The sequence below is a fragment of the Apteryx rowi genome, unplaced genomic scaffold, assembly GCF_003343035.1.
Source record: "Apteryx rowi isolate R43461 unplaced genomic scaffold, aptRow1 scaffold_341, whole genome shotgun sequence".
Classification (NCBI taxonomy): Eukaryota; Metazoa; Chordata; class Aves; order Apterygiformes; family Apterygidae; genus Apteryx; species Apteryx rowi.
In genome coordinates, this window is record NW_020449875.1 from 91,558 (window position 1) to 115,505 (window position 23,948).

Consider the following 23,948-nt stretch of genomic DNA (forward strand, 5'->3'; position numbering starts at 1 on the left):
TTGAAAGCGCTTAATTATCAGTTTGAGCTCAGAAAAGGTAGAATTTGTTGCAGTAAGTGCATTTATCACTGGCAATCCTGAACCTGTTGATCTGTCGCTTTAATAAATTGTTTATTTTGATCAACTTTGTGAACCTGACTCAGTGAAAGCCCTTTTGAGGAGGGCTCTGGCAGGCAAATGTTGATTACCCCTTTTCCTCCCTTCACACGACAGTAACACCATTATGCACATGGGCCAAATTCAGCATCTGCTGACCAGGCATATGCCAGGGTGTGGGATATGTGAACCTAAAATTCTAATAGCTTAAAAAAACCAAATGCAACAGCTGAGAAGCTTTATGTGCAAGTGGATATCACCCACAAGAAGCAGTTCAAATACATGAAGCACGCAAAAATCATTTGAAAGCTTCATGAATGAGGAAAACTTGCTATATAAGGAATAAAACAGATCCCTTAAGTGGCCTGTATAAAAGTGTGAACATCTACAGCTTTGCTGGGACTTGATGAAGCATTTCAAATTTTGGTCGTGGGTGACTGGAGGATTTAGACCTGTGGGAGTACCGTGCAAATTGGCCTTCTGGGCTGCAGATTTTGGAAGCTGTTTCTTTAAAAAATAAATAAAACAGAACCTTGATTTGCTATTCTCCTCATTCGGGAGAAAACACAACAATAATTAAGATTTCAGCAATGAATTTCTCAGCCTGGTTCAAGTCCCAAAGCACTAGCAAACACAGATGAATCTAAACTGTGAAAATTGGGACTAAAATAAGAATTTGATTGCAAACTTATCCAAATTTAGTGAACATCAGGCAGTGCTAATTGTACAGCTCCTTACGAATATTCACAAATGTACAGTGGGAATATAGATATGTTAGCTTTTGTAAAGAGATGTTTAACACTGACTGAAACCTCTGTAGCAACACTAACGGTCTCTAGCCCTAGAAGTGATGAATTCAATTTACGAATGCCTGAAGGCATGACAAAATAACATGATCTGTTATGGAAAACATCAGTGCTGGCTTGAGCTGGGCTGGGACTGAAAGTGATCTGCCAGGTATTGGCCTTTACGTTCATAAGGGAGAAATAGGAGGGAACCACACACGATTTGCTGAATAAACTACGAAGCAGGGGGTAATAAAGTCAGCTCTCTATAGGAGTTACAGAACAGCCCATTGCCATCTCCCCAGTGGGTTTCCAGCCAGGGGAAGGCAATGCAATAATTTTGGGTTGAAGGAGTTAATTTGCGGTGGCGGGGCGTTGAAAGTAGCTCCTGCTGCCACCAGGGCCAGAGGGCGCGTGCTGCCTCCAGCGCCGAGCCGGGGCCAGGTGCCTGCGTTTCTGCTGGGCTGTGCTGGTGTCGCTAGGATCGTAGGCACTGGGGATGCAGCTCTCCCTCCTTTGAAGGTACCATCAGCTAAGCTGCCTCTCGAGCTCCCCAAGTGAAGAAAGGGAATTATTTCTTCCTCACCTGCTGTGTTTTTTGCAGGAGCATCAGGGACCATCGAACATAGTTATTACCCAATGGAAACTTAGAATGGCAAAACAGACTAATTAAAAAAGGATCATTTAAGCCGTATCTATACTATTCCCTTACAGAAATGTAAGAAATCTCCCCTGCAAAGAGTCTGCAGTGGGCAAACTGGCCATGGGGAGGGAGGTCAGCAGCAAGCTCCCCCAGCAGCACCTCTGGCGTGGGGGCCGCGAGCACGCAGACAGGGCTCCCAAAACCAAACAGCTTCTCTGGTCCTATCTCTTCTTTGGCCGCCCTCCTCTTCCTGCACCTCCCAAAGCCATGGTCCAGCTGCCCCTTAGGACACCCAGCCCAAAATGTCCCCATGTGGCCAACCCTCAGGGCCACCAGTGCAGGAAGGGAAAGCAAGCTTCTCCCTTCCATGGTGGCCCTCTAACCAAAAGCCAGCCATGCGGCACCCTCCAAAGGCCTCCAGAGCAGGGTTATTTTCTTGTGATCACCCCTGTTTGGAGGCAGCTTTGCCCCAAGACTTGGGCAGTTTAGGCCTAGTGCCCTTCGTCTTTGAAGAACGATGGTGTGAGCAAGACCATGGTGCCCTCTCCTTGCTCTCATTCGTCTGGGACAACGTCTATAGAGCCTAATGACCACACCAATGCTGTAGGGGGGCTGCCCTTCGAGGCTTGATTGCAAGCACCTAGTTTTTGTCCACAACCAGCATGAGTGAGGTGAACAAGGGATTTTTGTCTTGGAAAACAACTAAAAGACTGGTTTCTTGCTTATTCCCAGGGAAACGTATTTTCCAGTTGATGAGCCATTTTCTTCCTGACGTGGAGGCTGTACTTAGCTCTCCAGTGCTTCATGGCCATGTGCTAGTGAGCTCTGCTGGTCCCGGCCAGGCTTGCAGGCATCTCCAGCACCCCAGGCTGCACGGTGGGATGTGAGGTGGGAGCTCCCAGGGGTTCCCGATCCTTCCCCCACCATCCCACAGCACCGGCAAAACGCTCCTATACCCCGCTGTCCCACCATGTCAATGCACCCGTTGACTTCCAGAGCTGAAAGGGGAGTTTTTGCCTTGGGTGGCTGCAAGAGGAGCTAGTCTGAGCTGGGTTGTTCTAGTTGCAGCTTACGGAGGAGCCGGTGGCAGGTACCCAACCAGAGAGCAGACGTGCTCGAAGCCGCCTTTGGCTGGCGCACTGCTCCCCGCCTGCTCCCCATGGCGCTGGTGCCGGCTGGGGGCAGGGTGCAGCAGCTGCCATGCAGTTTTGGGATTCAAACTGGGCCAGTCCCAACCTTGGGAAAAAACATTTGTGTTATGATGGTCCTAAACATTTCTAATATTTTTACCAGACAAGGTCACTAAGAAAATAAATAATAAAGGGCGGTGGCCCACTAGGTCAGATGAAATATTCAAAGGCAGCATCAGCTACAGAGTTGCTTATAAGAAATAAAGTAACCGTGCAAAAGGCTGCATTTTAATTTCCTATTCTCGCTCAGCTCAGCAGTCATTAAAAGCAGGGAGAGGACTGTGTTAGCCTCAGTGGGATTGCTGGTTGTTTTTCTGTTTTGTTTTGTTCCCCCCCCCCCCATGAAATTGCACTTGATTCAGTACCTTGTTTCTGCTGTTCTATTTAGAATGATGCTCTAGCTGCGGTGATGTACTTCTAGTTATTTTGGCTTTCAGCTATGACTCAGTCCTAAAATAAGTTCTCAAAGACTTTTATTTTACAGTTGCAAGAAATACTGCTGATAGATAAATGACATCCTGGGAGTTACCTTTGAAGTCTAAAATCGTAAAATGATATTACTTACAAAAACAGATTTTAAGATGAAGCATAGTAATTGAGTTTGGCTCTTTTGTGGATGAAATACAATGTGCTCAATAGATTATTGTGCTTTCTAGTAGTTAAAGTTTTATGTTATAGAAATGATCTATGGAAACTGTATTGGTAGAATATAAGGTGCAAATCTCCAGTTACATTAAACAATTTCTATCTGTCATTTTACTGTGTAAACTCTGGCAATAAGAAAATGCTAATCAGCATGGACTTACCTGCTAAGTTTTAGTGCAGGCCTATATGAATAATTGATTTTAAATAATTGTTGTGCTTTTTTTTTTTTTGCATCAGCACTATGCTGAAGAAACAAAAAGGTGAAATAGTGACACGCTATGTGCCATTCACATGGCTGATGAAGAGATCTGAGCTTAACTCAGAAATGCGGTTTGCAACATGGTCTCTTCCTTTTCAGTCTCTTCCTAAAATGGTTCTTCTTACTCAGAAATACAGTGGTGCTCTGTGTTTCTCCTTCCAGGTCAGAGATTTGGCCACCGTGCTAAAGCATCAAGAAGTTTTAAATATTTAATTAAAAATTAAAACAGAAACAGAAGAGATCGCCAGAGTTGTGAAAATGGAGAATAAAGAAAAAAACCTGCTGCTCTGACTGGGGCAGAAGATACCGCTGCAGCAGGCTCACCACCGCACTGCAGGACAGACCCCTCTGCTGCTCAGGTGCTCTGGCAATGTCACAGCCACGCTACTCTCTTTATTCATATTACTCTGAAACATTTTCTTTATATATTTAGCAAAAACTATTTGGTGATTTTAACTCACTAACTGGTTTGGGGGCAAATAAAACTGCATTTGCCTGGAAATAAATTACAGTATTTTAAAAGAAATTAGCTGAATTCTATTTTAAGGCTACTTTTAGCTGTGAAATCAAAGGAGTCCCTGTGGTTATGCCTGTTGAGCAAGGCCATGAGCTGAGGACCATCAGTGCTGGTTGCCCAGGGCATCCTCCCCTCACCGCTGACCAGAGTGTAGACACAAGGAAACCATCACAGTGAGAATGGCTGGGTCCACGAAGGAGGAGAAGGCTGGGTTGGAGCCGCCCCAGGAACATCCTGCATTGAGCCAGCAGCTGTTGCTGCTGTACCAAAATGGGAGCCAAGATCTGGGCTTATGAAGCTGGGCTACTCTGAGGTTGGATAAGGTGGAGCTCTCACGGAAGACAAAGACACGTTCTTCACTGTAGAGCACACCCACTAGTACTGAACTAGGTCTTTCCAATAATGAAGAATAAAGTCAATTTTGACATCTTTCAAGTTTTAGATCTTCCCATTAAGTTTTATATCTTCCCATTAAGCTGAAATTTGTGGGCATTAGTACAACTGCTGTGGGTCAAACTAACAGCCCGACTACTCCAGTCTGTATCCTGTTGGCAACAGTGGCCTAAGTGGATGCCTCAAAAAGCACATAAGAAGAAAACTCTCTACTACTCCAGTTTCTCTCTCTTTTCAGGCCAGGGAAGCTACATATTTAGCAACATGTGAAACCAGTCCTTCTATGAACCGGCCTGGTCTCCCTTTGAAATCATGCAAACTTCTGGAGCCCTTCTGCACCAATTATCTCATTGTGCATTTCTGCACACACACATGGACATGCTGGTAAATATTTGTGACCAAAATTCAGCTTCTGTGAAATAAACCTCCTGAGCAACTACTGATATTTCCTTTGAAGACTCATGAATGTGCCCTGATACAGTGGTTTCATGCCAGCTGTGAGAACTGAGACAACCAGACACCTGTTCTTGCCCAATTTGGTAAATTAGTGAGTACCAGAAATTTGCAGCTGAAGAGTTCCATTTTCAGCAGTTTACAATGCTGCTGGTTTTTGTCAACTTGTTTCACCACAGAATTGAATTCAGTGCAACTGAAGACATTTCTGCCTTTATATCTGTAGGTCTATTAACTTAGGGCAATTACTTTGCAGAGAGGTGACAGTTCCTTTATGGAAGTTATTGAATTCTAGTACTGAAAACAATGCATCAATAATGAAAGGTTAGGAAGAGAACACAATATACCTCTTTTACTCTAAGTACATATTTTAGAAAGATAGAAATGTGAATTGTTTTTTATGGACAATATTGCCTGCCGTAGATAATTTAGGCCTGAAACTCAGACATCAATTTTAAATAATATTTAAATTTACTTTTGAGGAAAATCAGAAACATGAACTATTTATTACTGGGTTGACTGAACAGAAAGGAGGTGGGAAGGGGATGAAAGTGAGGGTCATCATGATGTCTCACTGGGGTTTGTTGACCTTTAGAAGAACTCCCAATTAATTAGTAAACTTGAACATTGATAAATTGGATAATATTCACTCAACCCATTCTCATTTTTTATTCAGCAGAGAATTTCAGCTTTGTTCAGCAGAACAGCTTCTCTTTACATACATGTAATATTGACTGACTCTCCAAGGACTTAATTCAAGGTTTAACTATTATGTCTCAACTCCTTGCTCTTTTAGCCTGTTCTTAGTGTTTTGCACTGCCCCTGATAAACCCACAATAGCAGAAAGACCCTACAACACTCAGGTGAGGATAAGAGTGGAAAAGAGATGCTTGTTTTGCATCCATACATCTTTTTAGTTTTGAATAAAAATGGGATTAATGGGGATACTTACAGCTATGCTGTGGATATCTGACCTTCCCTGTGCCAGCTCCACTGCTTTCATTCAGGGCTTTCTACAGCCTCTGACAGAGACTGAGGATTTTGCTCTTGAAAAATGTTTCTCTTTTTCTGTATCTTACAAAAAAAAAGAAAAAAAAAGTCTAGTTTTCATTCATTTCCTATACCTATCTTATTCTTTAATGAAATCGAAGTGTAATTCCTAAACAGTAATATCTTCTGTTAAACCTTCCCTCAGAAATAGGTATGCAGCTGCCACCAAAACCAGCTGGAGCTGTGCCCCTGTTCCTGAGGGCAAGGCATGGCCTCTAGACAATTACGAGGAGGCAGGAAAACACCATACAGAAAGCAGCCTCTTTTTCAAGGAGCTCACACTCGCCTTTAAGAACACTGATTGCAGCTTGCCAGAAACTGGACAACACAGTAAATCCCTTGAGCACCTGTTGTTTGTGGACAAGGTGCCAACGAGGAAAAGGGCTTATTTGGGCTGAAAATCTTCATAGCTTTAATGGTCCAATGTAGAATATCAGTCTAGGTTGTTTGGGTTTTTTTACATTTTTTTCAGATTTTTAGTTTCTTGTTGTCTATATTATTTGCCTTCACAGGCCAGGCATCTCTTGAATTTCCTGCTCCAAAAACATCCAATATGCAGTAGGACTGGGGTGCAAAAGAATACCTATCAGATTCATGCAGTTGCATGGCATTCCTTTGATCTCCTCCTGTCTATGAAACACTGCAAAGTAGCATCTGTTTGAGGGCAAATATTCTGCATTGTGAAAAACATATACACAGACTTCCCTTGTAACCTAATAACATAAAAGGACAATATTAACAGGTTTGCCAATCCAGGTTGCATAATGATCTATTAAACTGATAAGAAAGATGTTGAAGAGAAATGAGGCATCTTGAAAAGACTACTAGTGCAGTATTTAAAAGAATGCTGCCATTCTGGATGTTTTCCTCCTCTCAGGCTTTGTCTCCACTGTTTGCGATGCATCCCTATACATCCAGCCTTTGCAAACCTTATTCTGTAATTAGTGCTTTATTCCTTATTTCCTTCCCAAAATAACATGGATTTGGTTATGTAGCCTCTTTTATTTACTGTCACAACAGTACAGTTGTGAAAATAGGGTTTGCAAATTTAAGTGATCCCTCCTAATGGATGACTGCCTCTTTATCAGTAAAAATAAATACATTGAAGTGATCCTCATGCATTGAGAGATTTTACAAACACAAGCTGAGGAGCTTACAGAAAGACAAACCAACCTATGGCAGCTGGAGAGACCAGGAGTCTAGAGAACACCCCACGTAAACCAGAACAGATGCAATCATGCACAAACGGTGTGTACCTAGTCTGACTGACAACTGGCTGGCATGTAGGGTCTGATCTTTAGCCATATGAATTGTTTTGTTCAATCCACTGTAATGTCTCCCATGTGTGAAGTTATTCATGTGCTCTCAGAAGAATAGCAAAGATATGAAATGATGGGCAAAATGTGCCGGGCAGAAAGTCCCACATGTATAGGAGCTAGACAGGAGATATACATTATCTGTAAAGTATAGCTGACTAGCTGTGCTGACAAAGAAGGAACAATAACAACAATGACATCTCTGAAAAGGAAAGGCAACAGAAAGAAACATAAGGTAAGAGAAATATTTATTTAAATTTGCACAATAACGAGCTTATACTGAACAAATTCAATCAAGAAATAATAGTAAGTGCAGTAAAACAAGGAAATATTGATGACTTTTCCCATCAGAAAACATTAAGAAGCCATGCCTGTGCATCACGGTTTTTGTTTTTGTGGGTTTTTTACAATAACTTGTATCTTTTTTTTTCAGAGCACATACTGTACATAACACGTCTTAGCTGCTATGTTCTTTATGCCTGAAGGCCTCCCCCTTCTACTCAAATGTCTGCTAAATTCTGCAGTGAGCAAATACATTTATGCAGATCCAAATACAATTAGATAAAAATCTCTGCACCTAGTCAAGTGTTGAACCCTCAAGCTTCGGAAGACCCCGTAAGCACTCCCAGTTGATTTTTGATGTTGACATTGTTATGTACATCATTACAGTGTGTCATTTTACACTAACCTAATATTCTGCATAATGATGTCAGACAGACAAATAGCTAGAAGCTGGGCCTGACCTCACACAAAGGTTTACACATCTGAGATTTTCTTGAGCCCCATAAGTTTCACTCTGATTCAGGTAACTGAGTTCATCACATTCCTGCACTTTAGATGGACAAAACCAATCTAATTTCAGTTTTGATTTTGTACAATTTTTGGTCTAAAGATCTTTTTTGTGAAGGAAATTCTTTAACCAGAAACTGCTTGTGAGAGATGGATGTTAGTGTCACAGTTCCTGAAGGCACTGTGGATCCACTGAGCAACAAACGTGGCCATTCTAAGGGAAGAAACAACAAAAAGAAGAGTTGAATTAATACAAATTTATACAAATTCAGTCAATTTAAGAAGATCAGTTATTTGCAAACACCCATCAGGCTTTAACAAACAGATTTGTAAAATAGGGACAAAAACAAATTTTGATCTGATTCATGAAATTGTCATCCTGTCCTTCCCTCATCCCAGGGAAGGGACGTGATGATTCTTCTAATCGCACAGTTTGCTGTTGTCTGTATCACAAAGCTACAACAATCAAACTGAAAAAAGCTGAGATCAGTGAAAGACATTCAGCTGATGCAAAGGTATCAGGTATTTGCCCACAGTACACACCAGGCTGTTGAACAAGACAGGACACTGTGTTTTATTTAGCTTAGACAGAAGGGACTAAGAGTTTTATTTAGCACTAAGTGCTTCAGATGAATACATCTAGGCTATAACACTGGCAAAGGTTAATCCATAAGGTTTTCCCCGATAGTCTAGACTTTTTTTTGAGAATATTAGCAAATAAAGGAACAGATTGCCTATGACATGATTGAAGTACTGGAGAAAATATGTTTTCTACATTTCCACTATTTCTTTTCCTCAGTCTGATTCTTACAATGCAAATAAAAAGTGTGCATTATTTTTAAATTACTCCAAATACATTTAGATGACTGAACTGCCAGGATTGATTAAAGACCAAGGTCTGAATCATTCAGATGTTTTCTTTCACTCTTTCTGTGACAGAAGGTTAGACAATCCTAACGTTCACCTCCTTTACTTGTGATTTGAAATGGTTTTGTGGCTAAGTCAGCTTTAGATGATGCCTGGCTTTCTGAATTGTTAAAGGATTTGTGTAAACTTATTTTGCTATAGCTTGGTTAGAGAGGCTTATCCTAGAGCTTTGACCTTCCCTGTGATGTTTCGCAAGAAAAGAGTGGGGTGACACAGGACGAATGAGACAGAACTATACAAATTGAGCATAGCATTAACCTGATCTGGAGGGAGAGGGCTGCTCGCATGCAGAACTAAAATATTAAAATGCCACGAATATGAACAGATATTGTATTTCAAAAAGAATACTGCTCTGTAAAGAGAACTGAATAAGATTTTGCTTGCTGAGGGACAAAGTGGTACCTCTTCACTGTTAAGCATCACTGCCCTGTTGTGTGTTTTGCACTGTGATATTCAAGAATCCATAATGTGGAAAACACAGCTACATATTGAAAATCTGATTTAAACAGCACAATAACTTTTATCAAGGACTCATGTTTGTGACTACCCATTGAAATGCCTAATTCCAGGTAGCTGGGACACTGAACTATAATAATGCAATGGTGTTTTCTATGGGTTCTTAGAGCAGATTTTTACCTGAGCTGTTTTAAATCTATGGGGTTTGGCAGAGTATCTGTTTTAATTGTATATAAGTTCACAATGCAGCAACCGATTTTAGTAATCTATGTATGTGTTTACACTGAATATAAATTAGTCCAGGCTTATGGTTCAATCTTTGCTTAAGAGAAAAGGACAAAAGGGAGCAGCAGACGGATGGACATCAGTAGAACTGATATAAAACAGATTTCTTCTGCAGTGCCATTGATTAGCCATATAACAATGAAAAAGGCATTTCCCATCACTGAATCTCAATGTGCTTTAGAGAAGAACCACACAAAATTAGTCATTTTACTAAAGGTGGGGAAAACAAGGCACAGAAACCTCAGCGACTTGCCCAAGCCCAAGCAGTGCCCTATCCTGTGTTGTGTCTAGGGCCTTCCCCCCGCAGTGCTGTACCCATCACCTGGGCCACCCTGGCAGTGAATCCCAGAGCCCAACGTTGTTCTCAGGCTGGTTTTTCATGGTCTGGCATCTAGAAACCCCAGTAGCAGTGTTTCCACAGGACCTTGTGGGAAGAGACTGGGCCACTGTGAAAATCACCTCTTCCTCACCCTTTGGTTGCAGCTTTCATTTGTTTGTTTTAATTTTCTTCCCCCAAAAGTAACTTTCACCATTAGAGTTGGTGTATGCCACCAGTTATGCACCTCACTAATACAGGTTTGTGCACATAAGCCTGTCTCAATATCCTTGTGCAATAGCTGGCTTTCTAACCATTGGCCACCATGTCAGATCATAGAGTTTTCTCCTAACCATAGACCCACTCTGACATCAAGAAAAAATGCCCGCACTTGATTTAGCATGTACCACTTGCCTAGTAACACGACTATGTTTTCAACAGCAGTGACAACTACTGTTGTGCACAGTATTATGTCAGGCAATCCAGAGAAAGAAGGTGGTGGTGCTTAACAGCTTCTGTTACATGGTCAGTTACTTCCTCTCTCTCCCAGGAGCAAGTAGTAAAATTATGCTATTTTTTATGTGCACCTTTTTGAAGTAGTTCATGGTAGCATGTACTAGAGTTTGGGAAGTTTCCTCCTTGGGAAGGACATAGGATAAAGACCAAAATCAACGCTGAATTTCAGGAGGAGTTACACATCATTTGGACAAATCCTGCTGTCTCTCTCTCCTTGACTACTGTGGAATCACTCTTTGTCATTCTTCACTACTGGATTACCGAAAATATAATCCAATTTACTTAGAGGTTTATTTTGAATAGGAAAAACTTATTTAACTTCCCTCTCTCTTGCATCTTTAAAAAGAGATGCTAGAATTCATGTAAGCCTATAGCCGTAAATTTTTCTCCTCAGACAACGAGTTCCTTTGACTACAAAAACTATTAGATGCTCTAAACATTGTGTTGACTCTATTATTAATTTTAAAGCAAGAAAACTATATACCTATGTAACTAGTCCCATTATAAAATGTAAAGTACTTGATCATCACAGTCCTCAAGGAGGAAATCAATCAGTTCTGATAACTTTATAGTACCACACAGAGCACGTTTTTTGTGGTCTGATCTTACATATCTGTTTGTTACTGTGTACATTTGCAAGATACCATGGAGCTGTACTGCAATCAAATTTGAAATGAGCTATTCTGATGGAAAAAACAAGCCTTGTAACTTGTTCAAAGCACACTGTGGCACAGGCTGTTGTCCTACTTCTGACCTGTTAGTGCATTAAAGCCATTGTTCTAATACATGCAAGAGTGAAGTTAACGAAAATGAACATTTTTACTCTAACCTCCTCTGCTTTGAAAGCAAGTGTAGACACTGACTATCCATACTCAATGCATTAATATTTATATGCTACAGAACCAGCTGGGAAAGAGGCATCTCAGCTTAACTTTTATGCTCTTTACCTTGCACTGGCAGAGGGTGCACTCTGTGCCATGCTTAATCCAAGAAGATCCAGTGAAGCGAACGACATTGGTTTCGTCCAGACAGGTTTTAGTGATGTCATTACGAATGGTGTCCGCTTGGCAGGGGTCAGTGACACAACGTGGGCAACACTCATTCTCGGGGAGAACACTGAATTCGCAATCCACCTCTGGACATGACAAGGGCCAACAATCAACTTCTCCTTGCTGTTAAAAAAATGTTTCGAGAACAAGAGAAGATTATTAGCTATTGTTTTGATTCATTACTTGTTTTATTACCTGTTTCTCTGACTCAGCATTATGTTCCTTAGCTGACCATTTTTTTCCATCTGGTCCTATTCAGAAGCTAGTGCAGAGAACACTAATATTCATTGCCTGTGGGAAACAACAAGCTGGGTGCTTTCTGCTGCATGCTATTCAGAAAGTGTTAGACTTAACTTATTTCAACGCACCCTGCATCAAGCTGCAACTGAAAATTCTCCCTAAACTTCATGAAATACAGAATACGGATCTTTTCTTGTTAAGTCCTACTTCTGCGAGTCACAGAAGCCCTAACAGGACTACATTGCAAAAGTGCTTTGATGTCTCTTTCCTCTAGTTCTGACTTCTGTTCAGATTATTGATTTGCAATAAAAAGCCCTCAACCGTTCATCTCTGGATGGGCTACATTTTTTTTTTTTTTTTGCTATGGTTACAAATTCATTTGCTGTACTAAGGATGTCAAGCTACCAGCAACACAATTTAACGGGGAATGAAAGTGAAAGGACCTCCGCCCACTTACCATCCATTTTCGGTGTTCCAGATTATCTGACTTCCCAACTTAATCTCACTTTCTGCACTTTACATGATGGGTTCAGCACAATCAGAGTATGAAAAGGCCAAATGAGAGACTTGCAGTGAGCCAGAACATTCTCTGGGGAAGTTACTGAACTCCTGTACACAAATCTTAAGATGTCTAATTATTCACTTCAGTTACTGGAAGTTGGGGACAACCTCTATTCAATTCTGAGCAAGGGCCAAATTTTTACAACTATCAGTCAAAGAAAAGATTTGACAGAAGTCTTAAATTCACATTTGTTTTGGAGCAGGTCTATCTCTGACCTAAAAACTTATTCAGGTCATTTGAGCACAGAATGAGTAGTCAGGATTTATGAAGGAGAGGGGAAAGAAAAAAAGCAACATTTGGCCTGGGAAAGAAATTTATTCACAAAAACTGTATCTAATACTCTGAGCAATGGTGAGTTAAATGTCTTCAGAGCAAAAGCTGAAAAAGATCCCCTGGAATTTGTCATAGCTCTGACTTTACTCTTCGTGCTGTAGAAAGTATTGTGAAGTTGCTGTTTTATAAAATTCTCATCTGGGTCAATTTTCCTCTTTTTTTGAATCACATAATGCTAAGAATGAAAGCAATCTTAAAACCTGCCACTGATCTTGAACTTTCAATTTATTTCTTGTACTGAAAGTTACCGCCTAAAATATCCCTGTGATAATTGAAGGAAAGCAGGCTTTAGTTACAGAAGTAGCATCCTGAATAAAGAAGAGACATCTATTGAGGTCCCAAGCTGTAGGTTGTCTTTTGTTTTGTTTTGAAAACATTTAATGAAGCACCTGAGAATCTATTTCATCAGATTTTAGCAGTGGTAACACTGAAAGTTAAATTTGTCTACAGGAATTGGTTTCTGGCTGTTACTCATGATGTTCAGACAAGGGAAAGCTGCTAGATGGACTAGGCTTTACCTTTGAAGATTAACTTGAGGTAAAAACTATTTGTTTTTATCTTGGGATTGTTTCTGTCATGGTAACTTCCTGAGCTGCAATATGCAGAAGAGATTTTGCCCAGACTCTGAAATACATGCCTAGGAGAAAGATCACAAGCTTTTAAAATATCTTTTTTCCAAACCTAATTTCATTATTTTGAAAAATACATCAAGTCTTACTAATTTTTCTGTTACTGGAAATGTCTGAATGAATAGATTTTAGTCTATCAAAACCTTAGAAATTATCAGCTGTGATAATAATTTCATATATATTCAGAATTTCCTTATAAAGCTTCACTGGTCTCTGAATTCATGTGCTGTTGCGTACATTCCACATCCAAATGACCTTCACTCTGCTAAAACAATCTTCATGATTAAGTAATTTCGACTATGTCTATCGTGTCCAAATGCATTTTTGACTAGAACTTGATAATACTGACAAATATCCATGAAAAACAGATTTTGATTATACACATACTCCAGAGGGAACTAAATGGATGCTAATGCACCAAAACGCACACATCAAAATATCTCGCATCCTTTTTTTTTCTGTCTAGTCTGCTGTAATCAGAAGACTTACCAAGCAGCGACACTGCTGACAGTTCTGTATCCAGGTGTCGCCGCTGTTGTAGGAAAGCTCTCCACTTTGATGCAAGCACTGACTGCTGAGCCGTGGGTCACATTCAGGGCAGCAAAATAGGTCAACGGTGGGATTCTCACAGTCGCAGACCATTCGCCGGCACATCACATATCCACTCTGTTGTCGCAAGACAGATAGAGCAACGGCAGAAATTTGCATAACTCCAACAGCAGTTGTACAAAAACTTGATTTGTTGGCATAATTCTAAGCCACTGGCAGATCAAGAAATTTTCCACTATATAACTTCTTCAAAGTACAATTTAAACAGAGGCAGAAACCACAGTACACACTGAGTAAGTACTGTAAGTTCACCTGCAGACTAATAGATCACTGCACATTCTCGGTGTCTTCTGTAAATCCTTCGTACAACCAGTCTTCAGACAGCTCTCGCCTAAGGTGAGAAGACCCAAGGATGCTTCTCTCAAGGGTCAAATTTGAATGGATTGCAATAACTCTGCACTGTTCTCATATGGGTGCTAGCTGAGTCTTGTTTTAAACTTCCAGATTAGTCCTCACTTGTGTAATTATTTACATAAGGAAGACAATGTGTAGTCTGAAATTAAATTCATGCTAATGAAACTTGAGTCTCTGAAATGCTCAGTACTTTGTCAGCATTGTAAAATGGCCCTTCATTCTGCATGAACTTCCTCTACATTCAGCTTGGGATCAGCATCCCACAGCAGATATTTGAGAAAGTTAAGCTGAATTACTCTTCAGATATAGAATCCATCTATATTTATAGCCATCTGCTAGAGATAATGGGTTCAGTCACCAACGCCAATATGTGTCTAGACAGACAGTATCTTTGAGTGACAGTGTCTTTACTCCCACCAAGAAAAGATAGGTTGGCATCTCTGCTAACAAAATAGTACTACATCCTTCTCCCAGTACTGTACAATAAACTTTCCAAGGCAGTCGTATCTGTGCAGGCTGGAGAGAGAAGGCTCTCCCCTAAACACCCTATAAAATAACGCTTTTATGTAGCGCTACCAGCACAGCAGAAAGGGCAGCTAAAACAGGAATTTCACTGGAATCATGATGGTCTTCCCTTCACCCCTACCATCACCTTGCAGAAAAAGCTAGTTTTCATCTCTACTGACCTGGCATGAGCAGACAGAGCACCTGTCATTCTCCAGCACCCAAATCTGACCATTGTGCTTGATTTTGTCTTCATGGATACAGTCTCCTGTGCAGTTCTTGCCATGGGGACATCGACAATCATACCCACCATCCAAGTTAAAGCAAACGGTGTCATTGGCGCAGCTATGCCTTCCAGTTTCACATTCATCAATGTCTGCAAAAACATGCCATGCAATGCTTTTAGATCACATTCAATTAACAAAAATGTTCTTGCTGCAGCCACTATAGATGACTCTTGGCCATTAAAGACTTGAGCTGAAAATTAATCTGCACTTCTTCAGCACAGGGAGAAATAACTTCTAAGTTCATAAAAACATTTTTCAACTCACATCAACTTTAAAAAGAAAAACATTATATTTTGAGTTTTCGTATATATTTTTCTACAGAATGCTACTTGGCAAGCCAGATAGAATGTGAAAATCACAACACAAGAGGAAAAATAATACTTAGCTTATGAAGCCCATTAAGTTTGTGATAACCTACATTCATGAGAGATGTTCAATTAAACAAGAAAGCTGAAAAAACAGTACTATAAAAAATGAGTAAGGCTATAGATAGTTAAAATATTCTAGTTTGTACACCCTAATAAATGATGCAGTTCTTACTTATATGAGCTTACAGGCCAGACATCACCTTTCATGTTAACTTCTTAGCTGTATAGATAGCCTTTGTCTGTAGCATAGAAAATAAAGAACAAAATTAATGTCTCCAGTGAAAAAAAGTAAATGACTTTGAAACAATCATATCTCAAAGAATTCAAGAGTACCTTTAAAGACCTACTTCATCAGTCTACATATAATTATTTTGCAATGACAAACTAGCAGTATACTCTGCCTTATACTTGACTAGCCTTCATTTAGGTTTTTCAGATGTCCATCTGGAGAAAAGTTAGCTGGAAAAAAGTTAGCTTTGAAATGGCATGAGGTAAACAACTATATGTGATATAAATAAAATATGGAAAACACTAGAAGAGTAAGTAGAGGCTAGATCTGTGGCAAGTGTAAATAGCAATAGCTCCACTGAGTTCAATTATAAATTCAATTTCATGACAGTCTGGCCCAAGCTCTTTAATTGGAGTTCATTAAAAAGTAGCACTGTGATATTTAACTATCCAACAGATTGATACGAGACAAAATAAGTAGTAGAATCATGCACGTATCTTTCACAATCAGCATAAAAACTTAATACAACATTCAGTTTTGGTTTCAACAATGGAAATGAAACCTCCTTCAATTCAAGTTTAAAGCAAAATAACTCAATTATTTCAATTCCATGTGGCTGCAGTCAAAAAAAGTAAACAAGTTGCTAACATGAGTATGTATTGGGATGAAAAACAGCATGGAAATTATTAGAATTTCATATATAAATAATCAGCATCGTGAGTTTAGTTCAAATACTGTGTGCAATAATGGTGGATCCATCTTAAAAAAAGTATTGCAAAATTACCAAGGCTTCTGGGAAGAATGAGTAAAATATCATTTGAGAAGATCTGGATAGAAATGTATTGTTCATCTCTAAAAGAACATTAGCAGGAAGGGACATAACCAAAAAATAAAAAAAGAATACTCCAGAAGAGACATGGTGAGAGCTTTTGTTCTCCATATTCCCTAACACACAAGAAAGGGGATAGCAAACAAAAGTGAAAGACAACAAATTCAAGTCTGACAAAAGGAAATAATTTTTTCATACAATGCATAAACAATCTATGACACTCATTACTACAAGACGTTGTTTAGAGAGAAGAAAAAAAATCACATATCCAAAAATGTATAAAGCTAGCAAGAATATCCAGACTTGTAAAGCTAACAGATTTTGGAACAAAGATTACACTTCTTGCACTAGGGTATACAGTGACCTTGTCTACCAATGAGATAATCCAAAATGGGCAGATCCTCTCATATCTCCACATCTCCTACCTCATTATCCTCTGAAGCATCTGGAGTTGGTCATTGTTGTAAGAGGGCAGAGGACAACTGGGATCATGAACCTAATTCAGTGTAGCTGTTCACACGGGCCCAAACAGCTGAAACATCAGGGGCACATTACACAGGAAAACCCTTCCTTATTGTAAGGAAAAACAATTAGTGGAATAGATGGCCGGGGGCTGCTGAGGAATCTCCAGCCTTAAAGGTGTTTAGACAAACATCTAACAGGAATGACTGAGCGATGCTGGTCTGGGCAGAGCAGAGGGATGGAAGAGCTACTCTCCCCTTTTTCTGTTTTCTCTAACTCTACACTGAAAGTAATATAAACTAGCAATTTGACAATCTACTTGGTTTTAAGTTACACAATGAAGAGACCATCAATTCCTCCCCCCACATTTAAATATAATGATTATCAGCAGGATTCTTTTTATTATTCAAGCCATTTTTAATATACAGCTTTTAGATGCTTGTGTTCATTTGTTTAAAACACTCTTTCTCACAAACCTTTCACATAGCTAGTGTCACAAATGAGTAATATCACTTCTCAACAAACTGGCCACTCAACTCAAACCAACCATATTATATGAGATACTTGGACAAAATTCAGCTGTCCTGTAAATAAGAACAGTTTCCTTTAAACAACAAGCAATGACCCTATAAACACTAAGTCTGCGTTTGATGCTTATGTACAAGTGCATTTCATAACTTGCTCAAGGGGAAATGTTTCTGGGGTATGTTTTTCAAGAGCATTCAGTAATGGTTAGTGCACTGTTACTGAAAATAATCAAGGTTTTATCATTGACTCCCTGCTTATCTAAGCACTTCTGAAAAATCCCAACTTTAGTTTTTTAGTTGTTTGACTGATGAAAATGAATTTTCTGGATAGGGTAATTTATATATCCCAGGTCAAAGCAGAAGCTATTCAGCCTTTGATTCTAAGCTAATCAGAAACAGCAATGTGTTCATCACGCAGCAAGAGAAACACAAACTTACAAGCATGAAATTCTCATCGGCATCATTCATCCACAACAAACTGCCATCATTATCTGCAAAGAACTTATGCACAAGTCATCCATCCCAAGCAAAACTTCGCTCAGCTCTTTTCCTTTGGATTTCCATGAGATGATGAATTATACTACTGACATTTTGTTTACAGCTATAACCAGCTCTCCAAACTCCGTGCCTATACGGACAGTGTACACTGGCCCTTGCATCTATTGCTGAATATAATAGAGGATGGGGGAGGATTACAGGTTGCATATTTCCAGCATACCGAGTCACAGAGGTTTATTATTATCCCTTCCATATCATTTTTTAAAAAACATATCAATTCACTTCAGGCTATTTACAACACATTGCCTAGGAATCAAACAGCTCAAGTGTTTTGACGTTAGAACATTGAGTCTCAAAAGACTTGAAGATTTGTCTCAGAAAAACAACCAAAATGTCACTAGTTACCTAGTGCTAAATTAAGGACCAATTCTTATTTATCTAATCCATACTAAAAATTGCAACAGCTTTTATCTGGCACATTTTTAAGGATTTTCCTTTTAACACTCTCATCCCAGGGAACAACTGTATTGCAATGACAAAAGAGACCCATGGGTGCAAAAGTAATGCTATATGTTAAAGAAAGGTAGGAGTTAATTTTATCACAAGTAATTTAATGCCTCAACAGGAAAAATACAAGACTAGAGGTATACAAAACGGTGACAGCAACTGGAATGCCTAAACTCCCTTTGTAAGATTTGAAAGTCTGCAAGGGCAGATAACTCCATAAAAACTGGAATTTTCAATTGCCCCATGCAGACTGGATTAGTGCTACACCAGGATGTGACCTAAGACTATATTTAACAGATTTAATGACTGTTTCTTGGAGCAGATAGTCAAAGAACCCCAAAGGGAGAAAGCAACATTTGGCTTGGCCCGGAGCAGTGTGCAGGCTCTGATACAGACTGTCACTACCGAACAACTACTCTCTGCTGGTGACCAGTAATGACCACAATGCATGCAAGTTCAACATTCCTAAAGGTATTAAAAAGGCTGTAAAAATTCACTATCATAGTGCTTAGTTTCAAAAGGGGAATTATGTTAAAATGATGCTTTTAAAAATGAATTAGACTAGCAGCCAAAAGCATAAAATGTTTTCAGATAGAAAGAAGATTGTTTAAAGACACTGTATTATAGATTCAGAGTAAAAGCACACCACTAATTAAGAAATACTTTAAAAAGGGGATCCAGATGATATAATGTACTTTTTTATTCAAAAACTTTTGATGAGCTCCCTTGCATAGTACATGTTCTTAAAGAAACGAATCTGCCATGGAATAAAAGGGGAGGTCAGCTCACAGATTAATAACTGGTTAATTCGTAAGTAATAAAAAGCAGCAATAAATGGTCAAGCTGTGACAATGGACAGCTGTCCCAGGGGAGTTCCACAAAAGTCTGTGTTAGAACATGTGCTGTTCAATATGCTTAAAAGTGATCTGGAGGAATGGATGAACGGTGAGATAAAAAAGGCTGTTGATAATAAAGTACTAAAGACAAAAATTATCTGTGAAGATATAGAAATATTTTGTGATATTGACTGAGTAGGCAATAAAACGGCAGATGAGATTCAAATACAAGGCACATGGGGCAATACCCATTCAAAAACCAAATCAATCTTTTAGATCTATTCTGGAAGGAGATCTTGGCGCTACTGTAGATAGCTCTGAAAAAAGGTCAGTTCAATACTCTCTCGGACACAAAAAACAAATACAATATTGACAACTACAGATAAGAAAACTCTCAATAAATTTGCAAGGAATGTGGACAAAGCACAATAAGAAAAAACTGCACACCTTGATAGGTGGTGACAAAGAGCTCAGAGATGCGTTCTGATATAACTGACTGTAAGTTTCTACTTTTCCTCCTCTTATAAGCCATCCAGACTTACACTCATGATGTTCACATAAAGCCAGAAAGCATCTCCCCATGACAAGGTTTCCTAACAGAATTGTTCTGGTAACAGTCAGAGGGCTGTGCATCTCTATTAAGGAGAAATAGGCTGTTGGAAGATGGGCTGGGATGGCGGATGCTTCCTTTGTCCTGAAACTACTCAGATACCTCAGCTCTGGAGAGTAGCGTTACCTCAGCAAGGTGGCAACTATGAGGATACCCAGAGTATTTTTTGCTTAAGGCAAAACAGTAAGGCATGTATTTGTCAGGGATCCCAAGTTCTTCCAGACAGAAAGTTTGGTTTCTGTTCTTGTCTACCCCAAAGCAATCTATTGACTGACGTAATCATTCTTCAAATAGCAAGTGAATTGTGAATAATATATTTGTGACTTCATAAAAGTCACCTGTCAGAGCGCAGCAGATGTGGAAGATGAAGAGCCGAGATGGACTTTGGATGCTGGTAACACCAGTTTCACAGAAGTGTTGTTTCCTGATACAGTAAGTATGTTCAAATTGCCATCATATAAAATGTAGTGGTTGGGTACTCTGTCCCTGTGAGTCCTTTTATAAAAGATGAGAAACTCTGTCAATTTTGCACACTGCCTACATTCCAGAATATTTAAATACTAATTTGTCTCCATAGAAGTTATTTACCTTCTGTGTGGTGATGTTTAAGTTGTGTTCCCACACCTAATAATGAAGCTTTAATACCTATAGCTTTGTTTGGGAAGGATGGACTGTAGGACGATCTAAGTGTAGAACTATGAATTGACAGTAGTTTTGAAGCAAGGGAAATCTCATGAACATGCTAGTGCATTGGATGTACCTTGATATAAAAATCAGACATCCTGATGGTAAGCAATTCCTCTGCCTTCTAGATCCAGAGATGTGAATGCTGAAGTGGCCATTTTGGACTTTGTTCATTCAATAAGACTGGGGAGCATGCTGGCATCTGTAATTAGCCTCCATCGCTCATTATTCCGGGTTGTGGAAAAAATTGTTCAAGGAGAGCCCTACCCCCTCTGTCTGGGATCTTCTTTTTGAATTAGCTTGGGCATTCTGGATTGATGCTTTCCAATCCTTTCACTTGCAGCTGTCTCATCTAAAGAATCTGATACCTGCTGAGAGTGAAGATATTTTGCTCCCACCTTATATATCAACAACAGCCGGTATCTGTCAGATACTTCTGGTAAGTCCAAAGGGACTTCATTAATTAGGTGAGTTATTCTTCTGACACAGAAGTGTGCAAAATGTCCAGCAACTGATGAGGTACATCCTGCACTATTTCTGGTATGAACTAATACAGCCTCTCTTCACCTGATCTTAGAAGCTTTTTAGACATTGCAGGGGACAGATTCAAAGGAATCAGGATCTTACACAGAACTGAAGAGCAAATGGTAACTGGGCCTAAATGTTCTTATTTTAGGATTTGCCCTCAGAGGTTCCAGTTTTTGAATACAATGAGGCTTAAGGTTGCAAAATCTATTATCTCAGCTTAGCTCTCTTTTATGAAATAGTAGGTGAGAGACAAGCTTTAGAGCACCAATATGACTGTGTAAAGAAAAGCTGTAGGGGGCTGAAGAGGAAGGTAATATACCATGCTGACTGCTATATTTACATCTCTATAAAATTTGAGACTCCCCAAACCCATGCATTTCACAGAGACAAAGCAGCAGATCTTTCACCACTTTTCTGGAAATAAGATGATGCATAACATAATTCTGTTTCCAAGGGAGAAGCAGCAAGCACTGGGGTAAGGCGTTAAAGCCCTGCAGCTGCCTTTCACATCATTTCTCCCGGTCATTGTTATTGAGACTACAGGTCTGCCCAGGAGTATAATGTGAAGCAAAACTAATAGCAAAGGAATTTCTAGGTCTTCGATCATTTGTAGGTACCAAGTGAAATAAGATTATAAATTTCTACATTCAAGTACAGCATTAGTCTAAATACTCAATATTCTCAGTTGTGCCAAAGCAGCAGCAGTAACCAAGGTCAATATATGTGTAAAGCAGGCAATTCAGCAACTTATATCATTATCAAGCACTGACAAAGTCTGATGCTACCAAGGAGTCTACCTCTAGCTAGGAATTTCTAGCAAGAGGTCCTAATGGTACCATTTCCTGCAAAAGGCATAGGGGGCAGTTTTGGTCTTCTGTTAAAAGAAGTTTTTTAAAGAAATGCTTCTGTGCCTCTGTGATCTTAATAGGGGTGTTTCCATCTGCATCTTTTAAAAATGGAGACTTTGCTGAAGGAGACAAGGAGGTGACTGACACTGATCTTGGAAGTGCTCTCTGTACTACTACAGGCATATGTCTCAGGGACACTGACAGACCCAGATTTGAGGCAGACCCAATAGAGCAATCAAGAAAGAAAACATTTGAATACAGACTTCCTTGGCTTTTAAAGCATTTCTTCAGAGAAAGAGGGAACTTTCTTCAAAGCAATACAAGCTTATAAAAGAAGAGAAGCCAAAGGCAATAAGCTAATTATGCACTCTATATAAACACTGTACTGAACCAGTCTTCTTAGAAAGAAAAATGGGCAAGCCCCATGAGGCCTTACTTCCTTGTTCCACCAAGAAAGAAATCAAGGTAGGACCAGTTTCTCTTCTGTGCAATTCTGCATTATTCCTTCTACAACTCTGCAAGTTGTAGGGCTTGCACAAGCCAGAAATGCCTTAGCACACACTAGTCCTGGCTGCAAGAGGAAGCTCATCCAATTCAACCTGGAAAACTGAGATTTGGGATTAGTATAGCCTGGAAGCTGCTACCCTGTTATGTGACTGTCTGAAAGGCCACCCACCAACATTTCAATCTAATCACCTCTAACCTAGGGGATACTGAAGAAGTGACATAAGAAATGGCCAAATTGTCTTTAAACCCAGTAGGGGAATCTCTAACAGTGGAAAGACCAGCCAGTGGAGAAAACGATTGCTTTTGCACCACTGTGCTCTGCCACTGAAAGTTCAGCTGCAATAGATTTGAGACTGTCTCTTCATACCTTTTTTCAGATTTTATTTTCTGCTCGAGACACAATGTCACAGGCTTCAATCCAATAAAAAGTGATATAGTAAGATGCCAATAAAATATCTAACCTTCCTTCCTATCTCAAGCTGTTACATATTCCAAAATTTAGAGCTGCAATCGATCAGACTGAAAGTGTTCCATCGTTAGTGACTAGAGTCAGCAACAACTTGAAGATAGTTTCCTGATATCTGTGAACTAATTCTAATCACTTGTTAGCCTCTGTGTATATTTTTTAAAGAGCTGCTGACGCCTTGTGGAAAAGGCCAAGATATATTATTAATTGCCACTTCTGCATACATATAACAATCTTTTTCCTTGGCTTTTCATTTGCTTAGAAACTGTTGCTTGATTTTTGCTTGTTTGCACACATCTTAGCAACAGACGTGAGGAACCATGTATCTCTTAAGATGGCACGTGCCAAATCACTATCTTAAACCCACAAGACAAATGGGATCTTGAAGTTGAAGATAAATCTTGGGGTAGGTATTGAGAAGTATTTCCACAAAAACCTGGCTACAGTATTACTTGTGCCTAGAGAGTATCAGAAGGGTGACCTTACAATCAGGGGAATCACAACTTCTTCAGAAGTCTTTGCACCTTCCTGCTCTAACACCTGGCCAGCTAACAGCGACATTTAGTTTGTTCTTGACAAAGAAAGCTGGATTTATGAAAGCAGTTGCTGATTCAAATTGCTGGTTCCTCCTGGGAATACAGGCTTTCAGCTGTGGTGAAAATGTGTTGAAATAAAGCATTGGTGATGGGGATCCTGCAAAGGTCATTCCTGCTATCAGTAGAGAAAAGTCCGTGTGTCTGCCTTACCAAAATTAATTCAATGCCTTCCCTTTGGGATTGGTACTGCCCACCAACGTGAATTTAAACAAAGTGGGGAGGTTTACACTGTGTGAGCACTGAACATTTA

At 39.7% G+C, this 23,948-nt stretch overlaps 1 protein-coding gene across 1 annotated transcript in view; it reads right to left on the reverse strand.

Annotated features, from left to right (window-relative positions):
* Positions 1-8,080: 8,080 nt before the first annotated feature.
* Positions 8,081-23,948, reverse strand: part of NELL2 (neural EGFL like 2) — a 150,704-nt gene continuing 134,836 nt past the window's right edge. Inside the window, exons 17-20 of the mRNA XM_026072422.1 lie at positions 15,099-15,292; positions 13,939-14,115; positions 11,584-11,808; positions 8,081-8,350 (exon numbers count right to left, since the gene is read on the reverse strand). Of these exons, the coding sequence (XP_025928207.1) occupies positions 8,300-8,350; positions 11,584-11,808; positions 13,939-14,115; positions 15,099-15,292 (647 nt within the window). The 3' untranslated portion in view covers positions 8,081-8,299. The remainder of the gene's footprint in view (positions 8,351-11,583; positions 11,809-13,938; positions 14,116-15,098; positions 15,293-23,948) is intronic.